This window comes from Heterodontus francisci, chromosome 3 (assembly GCF_036365525.1).
Source record: "Heterodontus francisci isolate sHetFra1 chromosome 3, sHetFra1.hap1, whole genome shotgun sequence".
Taxonomy (NCBI): Eukaryota; Metazoa; Chordata; class Chondrichthyes; order Heterodontiformes; family Heterodontidae; genus Heterodontus; species Heterodontus francisci.
Window position 1 is genome coordinate 100609816 of NC_090373.1, and position 21086 is coordinate 100630901.

The window sequence follows — 21086 nt, forward strand, 5'->3', positions numbered from 1 at the left end:
TTGCTATACGTATTGAAAATAAAAATGGCTATGGCAGTTGCTATGACCTTTCTGGAGAGGGAGGATTTATCCGAGTGATTTGCAAAAGTTAAACAAGGTTAGGCTAATCGCATTGGCAGAAAAGTTGGAGTTAGAGTTAAAACCAGGGGCTAAGAAAACAGACATAATTGAGGTAATAGCACAGCGTTTGAAATTGGACAAAGAAAAAGGCAATCCAGATGGTAATTCAGTTGAATTAGCTGGAATTCAGTTGCAGATGAAGCAGTTTGAACAGGAAAAAGAAATGAAAATGAGCTTGAAAGAGAAGCACCTCAGAGAAAAGAAAGGGCAAGAGTAAGAGAGGAAAGAGCATTTTGGAAGTTGGAGCTAGAATGGCAAAGAGAAAGAGAAAAGGTAAACTAAGTTGGGCAGGAGAGAGAAAGGGAGCAAGAAATTTTTAAAAACTGGAACTAAAACAAAAGGGTGGTCTTGACACCAGGGAAAGTTCTGATGAGGAAGAACTTGACTCCTATCCAGGACCAAGTGGGGAGCTGTTTAAATTTGTGCGAGCCCTCCAGAAGTTTGAGGAAAGGGACACAGAGGCATTTTGCATTTCTTTTGAAAATCTAGCTAAACAGATGAAGGAGCTGAAAGAAAACTGGACACTGCTCATGCAAAGCAGGTTGATGGGCAGAGCTCTTGAGTTTATGCCATGCCTTCTGAGGAGGCTTCTGCAGGTAATGAGATGGCAAAACAGGCTATTTTCGTTGCTTATGAGTTGGTCCCTGAAGCTTACAAGCAGAAATTTTGGAACCTCCGAAAATGGCCTGGGCAGACTTGAATAGAATTTGAGAGGGTAGAGCAAATTAACTCTGACCATTGGATGCAGGTACTAAAGGTAGAGGACACTGATGAGACCCTTTGGGAAATAATTCTGCTGGAAGAATTTAAAAAACTTACTCACTCCGTTGGTAAGAACCCACATGGGGAACTAGAAGGTTCAACAGCCAGGCAAACAGCTGAGATTGCTGATGATTACGAGCTTGTCCACAAGCCAAAACCGTTTTTCCTTCACTCCCACAAACCTTAGAAGGTGGGAGGGTGAAAGAGGCAAGACAAGAAGGGACAGCTGGGAATGCCCCAAGATCTCCTCAGGCCGGAAAGGAAGGTGCTGAGGGTGGAGGTGATGTCCGAAAGCCTGTGTTTCCATTGCCACAGGGTGTGAAGAATGCTGGATGTTACAGGGTAAACCCATGAGACTTATTGGGGTATGCAAGGCCAATGCAGAAAAAGGGGCCCTAACTGAGAGTCTGACAGATCAGGCTGTACCTCTGACTGCAGCTGTAAGATCAAGTCTAAACACCGCTGTGAGTGCGGGGAAGGTGAACAAGAAATCTGAGAGCTAAAGGAATTTTTGTCAAGAGAAAGCAACTCCCTATCACTTAAGTGAGGCAGATAAACCTATAGTTATACTGAATATAGTTATACTTTTATAGTTATAAAGAAGCCACCCAAATTCTTTTACTGGGGAAAGGCATGACTTTTCCACCAGAGAGCACATTGAATGTCAAGGTTTTAGTGAGTGGTATTGTCAGGGAGTACATACCCGTATATTTGTATCGGCTGCACTTGGAATGTGACCTAATGTCTGGAACGGTAACTGTAGGAGTTGTCCACAGTTTGCCTGTAGATGGAGTCGACCTACTCCTGGGGAATGATTTGGCTGGAGTGAAGGTAGTAACTTCAGTAGTCACGGAAATACCAAGTGAAGTTAAGGAGACAGAGTAGTTGCAGAAAAAATTTCCAAGAATGTTTCCTTCATGTGTAGCCAAGCAATGGCTAAACAAGTGCCATTGTCTGATGTCAAATTGGCATCTTTGGGGATTTGGATAACTGGAAGGAAATGTTCAGTTAGTCTTCTCTGATCAAGGCTCAGCAAGCTGATCTAGAGTTAAGTAAAGTGGCACAATTGGCTCTAACTGAAGCTGAGGCAAAGGGAGTTCCGGAAGGCTACTAATTAAAAATGGGATTCTGATGAAGAAGTGGAGACCTCCTCACAGACCTGCGGATGAAGAATGAAGATCTGGTTGTTCACCAGATAGTGATACCGCCCAATTATTGCCAGGAAATATTAAGGAGAGCCCAGGAAATTCCTATGGCGGGACATGTAGGGATCTGGAAGACCCAATTATGTGTAAGTCAACATTTTTACTGGCCAGGTCTTTGCAAGGACGTGGTTCAGTTTTGTAATACATGCCAGATTATGGGAAAACCCCAACCTGCAATAAAACCAGCATGTCTAATTCCCATACCAGTTTTTGGGGAACCATTTAGTAGGGTGTTGGTAGAGTGTGTGGGACCTTTACTAAAAACAAAAGCAGTACACCAATATATACTCGCTATTATGGATATGGCTACTCTGTTTCCAGAGGCCATTCCCTTGAGAACAATTTCTGCTAAGGTAGTGGGAGAGAAGTTAACCCAGTTCTTCACTCGATATAGATTACCGATTTGAGATCCAGTCAGATCAAGGTTCCAATTTTATGTCTAAAATTTTTGATGAAGTTATGAGTAATCTGGGGATAAAACAGGTAAAGTCCTCAGCATTACTACCCACCGACACAAGGGGCTTTTGAACAGTACCATCAGACCCCCAAACATTGATTGGGGCATACTGTCATGAATATCCCATGATTGGGACAAAGGGCTGGAATTTCTTTTGTTTGCCACTAGGGATTCACCTAATGAGTCTACTGGTTTTAGTCCTTTTAAATTAGTTTTTTGAAATGAGGTGAGGGGTCCTCTAAAACTAATCAAAGAAAAGTTTTTAGAACAGAGGGACAAATCTTCCATGTTAGATTATGTATCCGTGTTCCGGGAGTGGAACACAAGAACCTGCAAAGTGGCTCAGGAACACCTTTTAATCTTAAACAACCATGAAGAAATGGACAGACAAGCATGCCAAGGCCCGAACATTTCAACCAGGGGATAAGGTGCTAGTATTACTGCCTATACAGGCTGAACCATTGAAAGCACGGTTCAGTGGTCCATACAGAGCAGCCAAAAGGATTGGTAAAGTAAATGATTTGATCGACACCCCAGATCACCAGAAAAAGAATCAGCTGTGTCAGATCAATAGGTTGAAACAATATCACCACTGGGAGGAGGATAAGCAAGCACAGGTATGTCAGGTAGTAGCGACAGTGAAGGACAAAAGGGATAGCGAGGATGAGGCAGAAGGAGTCCTAGACAATTCCCAAATTGAACCTCCTACTATCCGGTTAGCTAATACTGAATTGTTAGGGAGATTAGATTAGATTAGAGATACAGCACTGAAACAGGCCCTTCGGCCCACCGAGTCTGTGCCGAACATCAACCACCCATTTATACTAATCCTACACTAATCCCATATTCCTACCAAACATCCCCACCTGTCCCTATATTTCCCTACCACCTACCTATACTAGTGACAATTTATAATGGCCAATTTACCTATCAACCTGCAAGTCTTTTGGCTTGTGGGAGGAAACCGGAGCACCCGGAGAAAACCCACGCAGACACAGGGAGAACTTGCAAACTCCACACAGGCAGTACCCGGAATCGAACTCGGGTCCCTGGAGCTGTGAGGCTGCGGTGCTAACCACTGCGCCACTGTGCCGCCCTAAGGGGGGTTTAAACTAATTCAGCAGGGGAATGGGAACCTAAATTGTAGTTCCAGTGTACAGGCTGTTGAGAGTAGTGAGGTAGGGGATAAGGTTACAGGGACGCAAGAGGGCACTGGCAAGCAAGAACTTGGTTTAAAGTGTGTCTACTTCAACGCCAGGAGCATCCGGAATAAGGTGGGTGAGCTTGCAGCATGGGTTGGTACCTGGGATCCTGATGTTGTGGCCATTTCAGAGACATGGGTAGAGCAGGGGCAGGAATGGATGTTGCAGGTTCCGGGATTTAGATGTTTCAGTAAGAACAGAGAAGAGGGTAAAAGAGGGGGGGGTGTGGCATTGTTAATCAAGGAAAGTATTACAGCGGCAGAAAGGACGTTTGAGGACTCGTCTACTGAGGTAGTATGGGCCGAGGTTAGAAACAGGAGAGGAGAGGTCACCCTGTTGGGAGTTTTCCATAGACCTCCGAATAGTTCCAGAGATGTAGAGGAAAGGATAGCGAAGATGATTCTCGACAGGAGTGAGAGTAACAGGGTAGTTGTTATGGGGGACTTTAACTTTCCAAATATTGACTGGAAATACTATAGTTCGAGTACTTTAGATGGGTCTGTTTTTGTCCAGTGTGTGCAGGAGGGTTTTCTGACACAGTATGTGGACAGGCCAACCAGGGGCGATGCCACATTGGATTTGGTACTGGGTAATGAACCCGGCCAGGTGTTCGATTTAGATGTAGGTGAGCACTTTGGCGATAGTGATCACAATTCGGTTAGGTTTACCTTAGAGATGGGCAGGGACAGGTATATACCGCAGGGCAAGAATTATAGCTGGGGGAAAGGAAATTATGACGCGATTAGGCAAGATTTAGGATGTGTAGGATGGGGAAGGAAACTGCAGGGGATGGGCACAAACGAAATGTTGAGCTTATTCAAGGAGCAGCTAATGCGTGTCCTTGATAAGTATGTACCTGTCAGGCAGGGAGGAAGTTGTCGAGTGAGGGAGCCGTGGTTTACTCAAGAAGTTGAAGCGCTTGTCAAGAGGAAGAGGGCGGCTTATGTTAGGATGAGACGTGAAGGCTCAGTTAGGGCGCTTGAGAGTTACAAGCTAGCCAGGAAGGATCTAAAGGGAGGGCTAAGAAGAGCAAGGAGAGGACACGAGAAGTCATTGGCGGATAGGATCAAAGAAAACCCTAAGGCTTTCCATAGGTATATCAGGAAGAAAAGAATGAGAAGAGTTAGAACAGGGCCAATCAAGGATAGTAGTGGGAAGTTGTGTGCGGAATCAGAGGAGATAGGGGAAGCGTTAAATGAATATTTTTCGTCAGTATTTACAGTAGTGAAAGAAAATGTTGCCGAGGAGATTACTGAGATACAGCCTACTAGGCTAGATGGGATTGAGATTCACAAGGAGGAGGTGTTAGCAATTTTGGAAAGAGTGAAAATAGATAAGTCCCCTGGGCCAGATGGGATTTATCCTAGGATTCTCTGGGAAGCCAGGGAGGAGATTGCAGAGCCGTTGTTGTTGATCTTTATGTCGTCATTGTCGACAGGAGTAGTGCCGGAAGACTGGAGGATAGCAAATGTTGTCCCCTTGTTCAAGAAGGGGAGTAGAGACAGCCCTGGTAATTATAGACCTGTGAGCCTTACTTCGGTTGTGGGTAAAATGTTGGAAAAGGTTATAAGAGATAGGATTTATAAGCATCTTGAAAAGAATAAGTTCATTTGCGATAGTCAGCACGGTTTTGTGAAAGGTAGGTCGTGCCTCACAAACCTTATTGAGTTTTTCGAGAAGGTGACCAAACAGGTGGATGAGGGTAAATCCGTGGATGTGGTGTATATGGATTTCAGTAAGGCGTTTGATAAGGTTCCCCACGGTAGGCTATTGCAGAAAATACGGAAGTATGGGGTTGAAGGTGATTTAGAGCTTTGGATCAGAAATTGGCTAGCTGAAAGAAGACAGAGGGTGGTGGTTGATGGCAAATGTTCATCCTGGAGTTTAGTTACTAGTGGTGTACCGCAAGGTTCTGTTTTGGGGCCACTGCTGTTTGTCATTTTTATAAATGACCTGGATGAGGGTGTAGAAGGGTGGGTTAGTAAATTTGCGATGACACGAAGGTCGGTGGAGTTGTGGATAGTGTCGAAGAGTGTTGTAGGGTACAGAGGGACATAGATAGGCTGCAGAGCTGGGCTGAGAGATGGCAAATGGAGTTTAATGCGGAGAAGTGTGAGGTGATTCACTTTGGAAGGAGTAACAGCAATGCAGAGTACTGGGCTAATGGGAAGATTCTTGGTAGTGTAGATGAGCAGAGAGATCTTGGTGTCCAGGTACATAAATCCCTGAAAGTTGCTACCCAGGTTAATAGGGCTGTCAAGAAGGCATATGGTGTGTTAGCTTTTATTAGTAGGGGGATCGAGTTTCGGAGCCACGAGGTCATGATGCAGCTGTACAAAACTCTGGTGAGGCCGCACCTTGAGTATTGCGTGCAGTTCTGCTCACCGCATTATAGGAAGGATGTGGAAGCTTTGGAAAGGGTGCAGAGGAGATTTACTAGGATGTTGCCTGGTATGGAAAGAAGGTCTTACGAGGAAAGGCTGAGGGACTTGGGGTTGTTTTCGTTAGAGAGAAGGAGGAGGAGAGGAGACTTAATAGAGACATACAAGATAATCAGAGGGTTAGATAGGGTGGATAGTGAGAGTCTTTTTCCTCGGATGATGATGGCAAACACGAGGGGACATAGCTTTAAGTTGAGGGGTGAAAGATATAGGACAGATGTCAGAGGTAGTTTCTTTACGCAGAGAGTAGTAGGGACGTGGAACGCCCTGCCTGCAACAGTAGTAGACTCGCCAACTTTAAGGGCATTTAAGTGGTCATTGGATAGACATATGGATGAAAATGGAATAGTGTAGGTCAGATGGTCGGCGCAACATCGAGGGCCGAAGGGCCTGTACTGCGCTGTAATGTTCTAATTCTAATTCTAATTGCGGTGAAAAACAATGTAATTGCTGATGTTTTGTCCAGAATTTAACTTTGCTTTGAGTACAAAGATGGTACATTGCAGAACTGTTAGTTACAAGTAAAGAGTTAATGAGAATGAGTTTGTAAATGTGTTTTGATTCTTTTTCATATGCTGTTTTTGACCACACTTTATAATGAAACGCATTTAAAAATGGTGTTTCATTCCTCCAAGGGTGGAGGTGTCATGAAAGTGCTTCCATTGTTAATATTTTTTGAGGATTTGCATTCAAAAGACTGAAAATACCTGAGGAGATGCTGGACTCTTTTTTTTTTTAAAGAGGCACTGGAAGGACACTTGGGACTTTGTTTAAAACAAACCCTTACTGAAAGTCACATGTCTTAAGCTAAGTAAACAGCAGGAGCCTTGCTGACTGTTGGAATTGTTTACTGATATGTCTAGATTTATGGTGATCAGGAGTTTGTTTCGTTTTTGAATTGTTTGGGCAGTTGGGATGTAAGCCTGCTAAGAGAGGGTCCACCATCTCATCCTGTTCCACATCTTTGAGAAATCCTGAGAATCCAGCATGAGAACTGGAAAAGCTGATGCAACATTTCTCCTGAGAAGCTTTTGCAAGACTTTCTCTCGACATCTCCTGAACAAACTGCTTCTGAAAAGATCCCAGTGACAACCACATGTGTTTAGTGACCCATCTATGTGTATCCAGACACCAGGCCAACTGGAACATTCCATGTCTTCTCCTTCAAGTAGTAAAAAGTATTTGGCTAAAGTATTTTTGTTTTTTGTAAAGTTGATCTCTGCAGAAAAAGCTTCTTTATTTTTCTTTTAACGTGTGTGTGTGTGTGTGTGTGTGTGTGTGTGTGTGTGTGTGTGTGTGTGGAGTTAGTCAGAAGGCTATATATTTATACTTGCATATTTCAAACTGTGTTAAAGCTATGCATCATTATTAAACAAGTCTTGTTTTATAATAAATTAATAATTTTGTTGTTTACTAAAGAAACCTGGTTGACAGATTTTATTCTGAAACTAAAATAGTTAAAGTATATAATTAGATGTATCGGTAACTAGGTAAAACATTTAAATATATGTTGTGACCCGCTAGAAAGACAGTGCACTCCTCCATCCTTGATCGTAACTATGCGCCAACTTTCACCCACACTCAAACGCCAGAGGTTTACGCAAGCACAAATAGGTTACAGAGTGGGCAAAGGTAGATTGGTTGAGTTAGAGTCTTTAGAAATAAACGGGTATACAATCTGTGGGGTTTGGCTGACTTCTAGCTGAAATCGGAGGTCCTGAGGCTTGTAGTTTGAAGATGACTGGCTCTGGTTCGGTGGGTTTCTTGGAGCCGGTGAAACAGATTAATTCCTCCAACGGGGTTTCTGATTTTAGACAGAGTATGCAAAGGTGGTCAGTCAACAGGCAGGATTTGAAAGCATTTGAGCTGGAAGGGAGAGAAAGAGAGACTCCTACTTGGGTCTGCATGTGCCAGAGTCCAGTTGCTTCTCCTCACTCTGCTGCAGAAAGACACCAGCTTAAAACCACAGATGGGGAGGGGCTTGTCACATGACAGTCTCTCAGTCATTCAAACATAGCAGTTAGCAGTATTTCTCTCTGCTAAAATGAACAGGTAGTTCCTTTAAACTTCCTGGGTCTTGGCTCTTGCTGGGGCATGAGCAGACATTTTGTGTTCCTCCTCACAAGCATTGCAGTGTAGGATACTCTATTGCAAATTATGTAACCATCTTAAGCTGGCAGCAAAGTCAAACTTTCAGCTGGTCTTTTTAAAATGTCTTTTTAAAAAATATAAATTCAGATCTTCAGTCAGTGGATTAAAGAAAATTATCATTCAACAAGGCACATTGGCGTAACAAGGCCATAGAATGTCAGCAAAAGAAAAACCCCAAGTGCATTTGGGCTGTTTGCCTAAGATTGCAATTAAGCAAAAATTTTAGGTTTAGTCAATGAAGCTGTGCAGTGTTTTACTTGGTTATGTTTCGTGCTCAATTTGGGGGGGGTGTGTGTTTAGTTTGTTTAGTTTAGTTCAGTGATACAGCACTGAAACAGGCCCTTCAGCCCACCGAGTCTGTGCCGACCATCAACCACCCATTTATACTAATTCTACACTAATTCCATATTCCTACCACATCCCCACCTGTCCCTATATTTCCCTACCACCTACCTATACTAAGGGCAATTATTAATGGCCAATTTACCTACCAACCTGCAAGTCTTTGGCATGTGGGAGGAAACTGGAGCACCCGGAGGAAACCCACGCAGACACAGGGAGAACTTGCAAACTCCACACAGGCAGGACCTGGATTTAAACCCAGGTCGCTGGAGCTGTGAGGCTGCGATGCTAACCACTGCGCCACTGGATAAAGCTTAGGGTTAGCTGTTGCTCAGAAGTAGCACTCTTGCCTGCGACTTATAAGTCCTAAGACCCAATTTCGTGGGCTAATGAGGCTATGGGCCACCTAGTGAAGCTGTCGACTCACTACCTCTCATTTTACACAATTGCACAAAGCCAAAATGTTATACCATTGCATTGTGTATTCAGAAACAAAGTAGAAAGGCTGCATTTGCTGACAATGCAACCACTAGGTGACAGTGCAATGGCATATGCGCAAATGCAGCCTATGCCACTAAAACGTCACAGTCTGCGACATCAGGCAGCTGCCAGGACTAAAGATGGCGCCACTCAAATAATCATACATAGGCAACGTAAATCCATGGCAGCAGACAATAGCCGGAGGGAGAGGGCTGGGAGAAGGGAGAGAGCGGGTGGGGGGCGAAGGAGGAGAGCACACCCGCCACCACAAAGGTCTTCGGCCATGCTCTGTCCCCATTCCCCCCCACCCCCGCTCTCTCCCCGCTTCACCCACCCCCTCTCTCTGCCCACGTTACGTGATGACCTCAGCTGCGCATGCGCCAACTAGTCCAGGCAAAGTGCAAAGCAGCGCATGCACAGAGCAGGAGCCAATGTGCGCAGATTGGTGCCGTCTGATGACGTTACCTGCCCGTTGCGTTGTCAATAATCACTTTGAAGTAGAAAAGGCTTGTCAGACATGTTCCTGAAGTTATTGGCCCTGAATTTCTAGTCTGCCACAGACCCAGTGATATGTGGGCATGGTGGGATTGGCAATTGTCTGATTTAGTGATGCTGACGTAACCAGAACTTCCTAGGTAAATGGAAATTTTAATAAAGGACTTCTGCCAAAGAATAATGGGAACAACTGGCCTTTTATGGGGGCAAAATATGCTTTAGCTTTTTAAAAAAGCTGTTAAGAATTTGCAATGCATATTCAAATAAAAAGGCTGCATAATATATATTTAGGCAGGAAATTGATTCTGTGGGTTTAAAGTTAGAAGAGAGCAACACCAAAACCCTCTGTTTGATGGCTGACCTCAGGACATCCCAAAGTGCTTTACAGGGAATGAAGTATTTTTGAAGTGTATTCATTGTTATAATGTAGGAAATGCTGCAGACAGTTTGCACACAGCAAGCCCCTTCTACCAGCAATGTGATAATGGCCAGATAATCTGTTTTTAGTGCGTTGGCTGAGGGATATATATTGGTCAAGACATCCAAGATAACTCCTCCGCTCTTCTTCGAAATAATCGAATGATTTGCGCTCACCTGATAGAGGAGATGGGTCCTTAATTTAATGTCTCATCCAAAAGACGGCACCTCTGACAGTGCAGCACTCTCTCAGTACTGCATTGGAGTGTCAGCCTAGATTTTTATGCTCAAGTCCCTGGAGTGGGACTTGAACCCAGAACCTTCTGACTCAGACGTGAGAATGCTACCCACTGAGCCACAACTGAAGCAGAATAAAATCAGCCCCTCAAAGTCTGTTAAAAATCTACCACCACATTTGCACTGAAGAAATTTGGAGTTTGTGACTAAATCAGATTTACCATCAACAAAACTGGCAGTAAATTCATTAACTATTATCTAGAGGAAAATATTTGATTGTACTGAACAGATTGCTTATTTACAAAACAGATTGTACGATACAAGGCAGAAAATCCTGAGAACAAAGATCCTTTAAATTTGCTGAAAGGAAACAATGCAGAATTTGTGCAAAATTATGCAGTCATATGTTTTTGATTCCTTAGGTACCTGTTTCTTTTTAAGGTCAGAAATACCCAGTGGCCTTGATCATGTAATTAATCTCCTTTTCCAGGCATTGCTTGAATTTCTTCAGAGATTAAAAGACAACAGGGAGAGCAACAAAATGACACTAAACAATATTTCCGTTGTCATGGCACCCAACCTGTTTATGTTTAAAGGATATTGTTCAAAGACAAATGCAAAAACACAGTTAGCAATGGCTGCTGGGACAAGCAACATAATGCGCTACTTGATTAAATACCAAGAGCTGCTTTGGACGGTAAGAACAATCTCAGGTTTGTAAAGCATGTCTTTTGAAACTAAGTTTTTTTGGGGGTAATGTTACGACTTGGCTGTCCTGGCATGGGGCCTCACCCCAAGAGTGCATATTGAGGACTCCGACACACCTTATACAAAGTATCCAAATATTCAGAAGATCGTGCATAGCACATGGTAGAACAAAGTTAGAAAATCATTCCTCTTATGCTTGTGTAATTTTGCATGTAGAAGTGACAATGACATCTTGCATTGGCCAATAAAAAAGTGAGAGTTTTATTACGACCAGATGAGAAAGGGGTCTAGGAGTTCCCTCTCAGCCCTCACCTGGTTTGGCCGTAACAGGATTTAATTTTTAAAAACACTGTTTTTACCTCCCCCTCAGTGAATCCTTGTCCACTGCTCTCCAATTGTAAGGCAAAGAAATCAACCAGACAGGTTTTCTTAGATCTAAAGAAAGGTGGAAGTTTATTAACCTTAAACTCTAATTCGGTTAACGACTACGAATACGCGACACGACCACACTAGCATGCATATGCGATAAACACACACGCAGATAGAGACATAAAAGTAGAAAGAATAAAGGGGAAAGGTTTGAGGCAATAGCTCGGATTTATTTATGGTCCTTTGAGTTCGATGTAGAGTCTTTGATTGCTGATAAGTCTTGCTATTTCGTTGGGGCCCAGTGCACGCTTTAAAACGTATTTCGATGTAGGAGTCTTTTCTCTCGAGTTTTAAGTGACTTCAGTGGCTCTGGAGATTCGTGTGTGTGTGAGAGAGAGAGAGATGGCCAGGAGAGAGGCTCTCTTCGTCCAAGTTCATTTGCAAGCTGACCCAAACTGTCCTGTGAGTAGTTCAGACAAAACCTGGGCCAGCAAATTAGTCATGTGACGAGCTGTTTTAACAAACTCCTGCATTTGTGGATTCTCCATCTTAGCAGACACCCTGGAATGCTGGCTTTCTTACACATTCAATGTCTGATGATCAAAATCCATTTGGGTTAATTGGATCAGGGAGCTGTTCTATTGTCTCCAGGCATTGTTTCTTAGTATGCAAATGTTTTCCAACCACTGCTGATTTCTTTATAAACAAGTCATTTCTTCATTCCAGTAAAAGTTTAAAATTAATGTTCATATGATGAGATTAATATGCCTCATTCTTGGCAGGTGGGTCTTCATGACCGTTTGAAATTTCTGTGCATTCACTCTAAAACTCCAATTCAGGGGGCTGAATTCAGTGATGGTTGCAGGGGTTCAGCCACAGGGTTCAAAGCGGGGGGAGGGGGGTGCGTCCCATTTCGGCAGTCAATGGGACCCGGGGCCGCATCTGTTCAGCGACAACCAATTAATTCCCTATTAAGAACGACCACCCACCCCCAAGAGTTGCTGGCCAGTCAGAGGGCCAGCAGCTCAGCAGTGCCATTGGGAGTGGTGGTCATTGCTGGGGCTGCACCTGGAGAAAAAGCACGCCTCAATGGACATGCACCCTCACAACCAGTTAAGTGGGGTCGGGGAGCACCACACCAAATCAAGCAGGCCCCAGTGAGGGTGGTGGTGGGGGGGCTGTTGTTGAGGGCAGGCGGCATTGTTGCCACGGGATGGCCATTGTTGTCGGGGGGCACCCTCCCTGGGCCAAAGCGTGTCCTAGAAGGAGGCCCCCCCCCCTCCAATGTCAATTGCAAAGCCACCAGGGTTTACCTCGTGGTGTCTCCATACAGCTGAGGGCCGCCCGCTGCTGATAAATTGCCAGAAGAGGTGGGAAGAGGCCCTTATTTTGAACACATAAGTGGGCTCTAGGAAGGAGGGCCATCTGCCACTTTCTCAGCCACTGGATAGATGGCATATATAAAGCATAGTCACTTCTGCCATCCTTGTGCCATCTTCCTCCATGAAAGCAATGTGCACCAAAAGCTCCCATCCTGCTCATGGTTTCTTTGAGGGGAATAGCAGTTGGAAGCAAGAAACATGGCTGGAAGTAAGTCTTGCAATGTAGAAGGTTAAACCTATACAGCAAAACAAAATGCACCAATCAAAATGCAGCTAAAGTAATATAATGTCAAAAAAGACTTTCCAACCAGATAAGTACATGAGGGAGAAAGGAATAGAAGGATATGTTGATGGAGTTAGATGAAATAGGGTGGGATGAAAAGCCTGTTTCTGTGCTGTAAATACTTTGTAATACTTTTTAACCAACAGTCCTGCTCTCATCATATTGACAACTGTCACTGACCATTTTCTTCAACATCTTCCAGATTCCAAAGTTTATTATGAATCAAGTGCGACAACAAAACATTGCAAACCATAAAAAACTGTCCAAGGAACGGGCTGTGAAAAAACTACTGAAAAAGATGGCATATGATAAAGATAAGCATGATCGGAACCAAACTGAAAGGAATCTAACAGATGTGAGTAAGCCGCAGCAACATTTAGATTTACTTTAAAATAGTTTAAAAATGTAACTAATTATTGTATTGTGCCCTTGAATGAATAACAAATGTGCCAAAAGAAGCATATTTTCCCAGAGGCAATTTGTAAAACAATATTATATCACATTAATTAGACTAAAATTGGTTAATAGGGCCAAAGAAATCTAATTGGGACGAATCACTGGAAGCCACTTCAAAAATGGCTAAAGATATTTTGAACTTTTACCTTTGTGCTCCTTCTAGGCACACAAGTTAAGCCCAGCCTGACCACACAAGCACTCCGGGATCTCTTCCTCTCCCCTCAGCTCCGATTGTCACCTGGCTCGCATAGAAGCCAACAGATTTCCTGTCCTCCCCCACCAGCGAACTGCCTCGGAGTAGCAGTTACGCATCTGCAGCTGACAGATTGTATGCAAATGAGGCCTGGGCCTCAAAATGGCTCAGGCCTCACTGCAGTAACATTAGCTAGTCAGTGGGCACACTTCAGCTTTTATGTAGAAAGGAATACATTCCAGTTATTCTCCGCATAAAGATTATCTCCTGTGGTCATTCATACTGAGCTTATCATTTTGATTAATTTTGCTATCCCTGGGACAAAAGAGTACATGCAATTATCTTCTGTCAATGTGTTACAGTCAGTGACTCTTCAGGGTGTAATACGAGTTCAGGCACCATCTCTTTCCAAAGTTTCCATGGCAATTCAACTAACAGAAGAGCTCAAAGCTGGTGATATACTGGCACGTTTCCAACAATGTCTTAGTCAGAGCAGGTAGGCTGAATCCTCAGATTTACTTTCTCTGAAGTTATCTCTATTATTTACTCATCATTCTACACTAAAATTAACCATTTGCTAGCAGGTTGTAGTTAAGACAGTATTTTCATGCTTAATATTATTCACTCTGTGCTGAAAAAAATAACAATCGTGGTATCTGCGAAGTAACAATGCACTTTGTTCACAACAACAGGATTACTGAATCTGCTAACAAAGAGGAAGTTTGCTTATATGAAATTGGAGGAAACATTGGTAAGCATTAACTATCAATTATATGTAGCATTAGAAATCTATCATTAAATTGCAGGGACAAATTTCTTTTGTTTTTCATTAAGGGCAGTATTTTATTTAGGCAACGGGGCTCTCAGCGACCGGCTAAAGAGCCGTCGAGAGCCCGGTGCCGCCTATTTTCCGGAAGGCCCGCCACATTATCAGGTAATCAGGTACTTAACTGGGCAGCAGTGGACCTTCCCCAGCTTTAAGGACCCCGGCAATGAAAGTCTCGCCTCTGATTGGCCAGCAGCTCTTTTACTGAGCAATGCCACAGTGGAGGAGGTGGCTGCTGATGGTAAAGCACCCACCTGAGGCCTAGGATCATCGAGGGTGTAGGCCACAGGTGAGTCATGGATAGAGGGGTTTTGTGGGGTGGGTGTCATGGGGGAGGGAGCTGTAGGGGCCGTTGGCAGCAAGGGCAGGGGATGGCCCTCAGCAGGCCATTCACTCCCCCCACCCCTTACCAATGCCGGGTCCATCAATCAGGCACTGAGTGCCTTTGAACAAGAGAACCCCTACCCCTGGAAGCCAGCAAGCAACTTGCATGGATTTGCTTGTCGTGCCCCCCATGTGGCGACAGGCCCAACCACCGCGGCAGGATGAGGCCCTTAAGGGCCTGAATTGGTGGAAGGGTGTTGACTTAATTGGGGTGGAGGTGGGAAGGTGGCGGGGTCTCCACCTGCCAGCATCCTGCCTGATTAAGTGCTCTCCCCACCTTCAAACTCACTGCGGGGGAAACGCAAAATCCAACCCTAAATGAGCGATATCAGTTTTGGGGAACAGTCTTTTTGGAGCCAGTGTTAGCTTCAGGTCCTGACAGCAATGTGTTAGATTCATGTTAAATCGTCCTCTACACTGTCCCAACCTCAGCCAAATGTGCATTACCTCCACGACCTGTGTGATATTTTGATTTCTCACAACAGCTGTCTCTGAGTAAGAACGCCAATTATTGTTGAAAATTATGAATATATATGTTCTGAATACAGGTTTAATAGGTTGAACAACTATTTTTTTTTGTTTCATTGCTTTTTGTTCATCTGACTTGTACCCACTGAGAGAGTTGATTTACGATTGTGCTCAAGGAATTTATATCTGTCATTGCTATCTTTAACTTGATTGTTCTGAATTAGGTTCAGATAGACACCCAAAAGGTGACAGGAGTGTGTGTTGTCTAACGTAATTCTTTGTGTATTATTCTACAACTGTAGGTTAACTGATTTTTCTTGAATAATCAAAACTCATCAGGCTGAATGGACAAACTACTCAGTGGCATCATTAAGGGTAGAAAGGCCATCCAAAAAACCCTCACAGATGCTGACTGATCTGGTGTTTGTTTCCAGTATTTTCTGCTTTTATTTCTGCTCAAGAAGAATTAGTTTCAATAACGGAGTGTTGTGTCACTCATTGTGAAGAAGCATTATAGTTACCCTTGACTGTAGTAGTTTAAGAGGCAGCCTTGAATTGAAATCTGGACACGCAGTCTTGTTTTCGTAGTTTCTAAACCAATCTCCTTGGTATAATACACAACATAGGTGAAATCTCATTGTTGTGGTGTAGCCAGAGTGGAGTGATAAAGAACAAAGTCAATTGAGGTTTTCCATTAAAAGCAGCTGATGTAAATAGTTGGGTTTAGCAGCACTGACCTATTTACCAAGTGAGGCAGACATTGATCTCAGGGGGAGGCCTCTGCTATGGGGGAAACTATTGTATAGATAAAGAAAAGAAATATTGAAAATTGCCATGCCAGTGCTTACCTAAAGAGAATTCTTTTTCAGGAACAATTTGAGATCATGGGGTAAACATCAAAGCTACTGCCTTTTTCATACGAGAAGTAGACCAGAAGGATCTGTGGGTTCAAAATGTAATTAAGGTTAAATGTATGAAATATCAGCATTCATTTAGCTTTTTTATGAATGTTTTGCTTTCAGGAGAACGCTGTCTGGATGATGACACATATATGAAAGACCTGTACCAACTTAACCCAAACGCAGAGTGGGTTATAAAGCCTCGGTGTCAAGGAAGTTGTTCTAAAAATAGAGGGCAGCGTGATTAGGAAGTACTGGATATGAATGGCCCTGGACAGCAAAGGAAATGACACCAGTCAGAGAGGCTGATTTAACCTGTTCTGGAATTTTGTGATACGCAGCAGACCAGAAGAGAAAAGCAATGTTGCTTATAATCAGCAATGTCTAAATAAAGAGCAAAATTCCACTTGCAACAGAGACAGATTTTTAAAATCAGATTTATACAGTATGTGGATTTGTATACTTTTAATTATATGAAATTAAAAAAGCATATTTTAGTAAGGATGACTTTAAAAAGAAGCATTCTTATCAACAAAATCAAAGCTTTGATGGAAGATAGACTACTAATAGTAGAAAAATTCAGCAACACTATCTGTCAATCATGCAGCACGTCACCACAAAACAAATTAACACCAAGCTCTTTAAGAGCAAGCTTGAAAATACTTACAAGTTATATCACAGACAAATTAGGAGTAATTAAGCAAATAATTATCCCAAATAAAAGGAAATTCTTTTGATGAAGTAAGGAGAGAAATCGGTTTATGCCTATTAATAGGCATGAGATCAGTGACGTGTTCAGTATGCACACTGGAAGCCAGAGGTCCAAGGCACTTCCTAAACTGGGCCTTATCACCATAAACCCAGCATCTGTGGTTGTCAATCATGCTGACAGCAACGGCCGGATGGGGGCACTCTGGGGCTGGCAGTGTTACTGTGGAGCCAGGGGAAGGACGCTTGCTGTTCCTGGTCTCCAATTAACAGATGCATTGGGCCTAACTTTATGCTCGATTATGTTCAAATGGAGCATAACGCTAACGTGATCTGGTTTGGTCGAATAACCTGTTTCTGTGCCTGATTTTAGGCAGCCGCAAGACATGCCTAAATATCACCTGCCCCAATATGGCACTTTACTTACTTCTGACACTTTCCATGCAAAAGCATTAATCCACTTAAAATAAGCAGGTTAATGTCTATTTTAAAGTAGTAAAGAAATTTCATACGAATATGTTGTGTATTCCATACAACCTAAAGTCATCAATGTTATGATAAAAAAAAAACTCACAGCAAAAATAAATGAGATGGAAGTTTTAGAAAAGACTAAGGGAGATGTATTAAATAGGGATGAATTTGTCCAAACAGTCTCCTGTGCTGAAATATCAATGCCATGTGACATTTAGTAAATATTCTTCAATTCATTCTCAAAGTCTTACAGGATATTTGTCACAAAAATTAGAATGCTTTAAAGAGGCTCCATCATATTGATTCAATGGTTCTGCTTTTAAAAGGATTTGTATGTGTTTTTTTTTAAAGCATGTTATCCAATTTTTAGATTTTCTTATGTTGAATATGTTCAAACTTAAATGGCTTTTGAATATATAAATATCTATACTGTTTTAATACATTTGCAGTTTTTAATCTGTACAGTTACATTTTCTAGTCCTGTAGATAAAAAGTATATATGATCTTTTTCAGGTTGTTTTTCTTCAGGTTTGCACTTGCTGCTGTTCAATATTCAGTGTATTCATACCTAATCTGTACTAATGCTTTGTCTTTCAACACACCATTAACATATTGTTTGCCTTTGCTCCGTGACCTTTTGGTCAGCTATGTGGCCTGGTCCAATCTGCACCTTCTGCTTTGTTATCTCTTGCCCCAACCCCCACCTCACTTGTTTATAATCTGTGACTTTTCTAATATTTGCCAGTTCCGATGAAGGGTCACTGACCCGAAACGTTAACTCTGCTTCTCTTTCCACAGATGCTGCCAGACCTGCTGAGTGACTCCAGCATTTCTTGTTTTTGTTTCAGATTTCCAGCATCCGCAGTATTTTGCTTTTATTACAGTATATATGATCTGTTTGTTGCAATGACACTGCTTCATTTATCATTTAAAGTTTTTAGTAAGGAAGCCTTGTATGTGGAGAATATTTATATTGATTATAATATAATCATCACTGACACAAACAAATGCAATGGTTTGTCACACAGCGTCATTATCTTTCAGTTTGAACAACATAGTAAACAATAATACACATGGTTACATCGTAGAGTGCATCATCCTAGCTACATGTACTGTGCATATCTGGATAAATGTATACAATATATAGTATACAAACTATCCAACTCAGTATTTAGTCTCTGGGAATTAGTATTATTCATGAAGTATCTGATTTTGTACTTCCAGTTTACAACATCATTTTAAAACTCAGAATTACAGTCTGTGTTAACTCAGGGCAGAAAGTTTCCCTGTCCACTGTAGTAAAATCCTCACCTTGTTCTTTATACTTTACTTGTCTCTGTTGGTAAACCAAGGAAATCTTTCTCCTTGTGTCTTTTTTTAATATCATTATAGTATAATAAATAAAGCATTTGCATTTAGGAAGCACCTTATCACATCCTTTGGATGTCCCCTAGTTTGCTGTTTTTAAGCTAGTGCCATGGGATCATTTGCAACCAACTGAGCAGCTACGTGGAGCCTCAGTTTAATTTCTCATCTTAAATGACAGTGAAGCAGTTGCTCAGTATTGCACTGAATTTTTACACTAGATTATGTTCTTGTATCAATAGTGGGGCTTGAACCCACAACATTATGATTCCAAGGCAACAATGCTATCAATTGAGCCTATAATACACTACAAAATGAAACAAGAAAGAAATTGTGAATAGATTTCTATCAAAGTACAACATCATTAAGTGATGTCTATAGGCAATAATTTTCTGCGTACATACTGGTGGTGGGGGAGCCTTGCTTCCCAGAAGCACATATCAAAGTATTTCCCCTCATGAGGTACTGGTCATAGAATTTTCAAACTACAAATGATTTCTTAGTTAAACTTTATGGAGCTGATTCCAAGCTCCAGCACTCACAGGAAGTACATACCAGATGCAGGGCCCATGGCTTTCCATCCATCTTTGTTGATGGACTGAAAATTATAGGCTGTGCATCCATTTTTTCCCCAGCAACTGAAATTTTTAATGTCCAAAACAAGGTTTTGATATTAAACCATCAAAAAGTACATACTTCACAATAACAATTAAGTTTATCTATTGGCTGGAATTTGATGCCTCCCCCAGGAATTGGCTGGGAGGGGGGTGTATAATTGGGTGGGATGATGGGGTGTGCCCATTGCTACAGTAAAACCTGGTTGCCTCCCTTGGGGCTAGGGTGGTTCCCTCCTGATCAGGCACCCTGTGCCCCACAGAGGGCCCCCCAGCAGCACAGGCTTTCCCCGTGAAGATTCCTTCTACCCTTACGATTGTGCCCCACCACCCCGACCCTCGCCAGGACCTGGCAGATTGACCCCGGCAAGCCACAAACCCACTTACTTTCTCTGGCCACTGGCTGAGTCGGGAGCCGCTCCGGTGGCACTGCTGAAACTGAAGAGCTTCCGGCTCTCTGATTGGCTGAGAGCTTTTGGAGATGGGACATCCTGCCTCAGAGGGGCGGAAAACACAACCTCAGGCAATTAATTGCCTGAGCCACGCAAAACACTGTCATAGCTTCCAGGGCCGGCGGAGATGGGCTCGCCCCCAAATTTCTCGCCAGTAGGCGGGGCCACTGCCACCTCCTCATTAAATCGCAGTCATTATTTCCCTTTGTGCCTTTGAATACTATCTATTAAAGTTTCTATTTCAAGACCTCTAAGCAGTTGAAGAGTGTTACCAACCATTCTGAGCATGTGTATTTAGTAGAAATTCACAGTCTGTAGTAGATTTCTCAGCATTGAGGAGGGAAGGGCTGGTGCCGGGTGAACTTCTGAAAAGGCAAAATATTGCAGCTGAATAACAGTGAATACAAATTACAATCAGTCACATTCATGTTGATGATCCATGCAATATTTGTCATACATTAAATCTCGTTACCGGGGTGACATGGTTCATGGTGACTGAACGGTCAAATGCTATTTTAAGTACATAGGCTTTTAGTGTTATAGAGCATATTGGCTACCCTGTATGGTCACCAGCGTTCTTCAATACACAACATCACTCACAAATTCCGCTCCTGTTGCACCTCCTGGTGGAGATCTGAGGACGTTTTTAGCCCATGTTCTTTTTCCTGATATCATCAGAAACATGCCCCCATATGACCTCTGAGCCCTATGATATTGCCCAGAATGCAAATCTTTATCATCTGCACTATCCTAAAATAAATCTTCCTTCAAAACTCCCTAACCTTAAAACAATAAAGGTTGCAGTAATGTGAGGGGATGAAATGGAGGGATTATACTGTATGAGGTATGCTGCCACATGAAGAATTAAGGCCACAAAAATTGGCTCCAGAGTGCCGCTGGTTTTGTTGCCATGGGAGCCCAAAGCTGAAAAAAATTGGCTTGCCTTCTGCCCCCCCTGCTGACGTTTGGCACAACTTGCACTAATCATTATATTAGGAAGCATGGGCGTGCCATGCATATGCCAGAAGCATGCAGAGTGGGTAGATCATGATGTGAGTTGGTGTCTAACTTTGATTTGGCTCCTGACCTACTATTTTGGACAGTGCATATCCTGTTAAGATCCTCTCTTATACACAGCTAAAGATGTGTTCAGTTGCATTGACTTCCTTTTGCCGCTGCAAAGTTAATGGAAGTACAGT

The 21086-nt window shown here is 42.8% G+C and overlaps 1 protein-coding gene and 1 long non-coding RNA gene across 3 annotated transcripts in view; one reads left to right on the forward strand and one right to left on the reverse strand.

Moving 5' to 3' along the window:
- The window catches only part of LOC137359016 (uncharacterized), a 33172-nt gene extending 19218 nt beyond the window's left edge, over window positions 1-13954 (reverse strand). The window contains exon 1 of the long non-coding RNA XR_010971391.1: window positions 13654-13954. This is a non-coding gene — a long non-coding RNA (uncharacterized lncRNA). The remainder of the gene's footprint in view (window positions 1-13653) is intronic.
- arhgap18 (Rho GTPase activating protein 18) overlaps window positions 1-18393 on the forward strand; it is a 114831-nt gene extending 96438 nt beyond the window's left edge. For both annotated transcript variants that reach the window (XM_068025145.1, XM_068025148.1), the window contains exons 11-15: window positions 10800-11006; window positions 13254-13406; window positions 14063-14196; window positions 14393-14451; window positions 16401-18393. In XM_068025145.1, the coding sequence (XP_067881246.1) occupies window positions 10800-11006; window positions 13254-13406; window positions 14063-14196; window positions 14393-14451; window positions 16401-16525 (678 nt within the window). In that variant the 3' untranslated portion in view covers window positions 16526-18393. The remainder of the gene's footprint in view (window positions 1-10799; window positions 11007-13253; window positions 13407-14062; window positions 14197-14392; window positions 14452-16400) is intronic.
- The last annotated feature ends 2693 nt before the right edge of the window (window positions 18394-21086 follow it).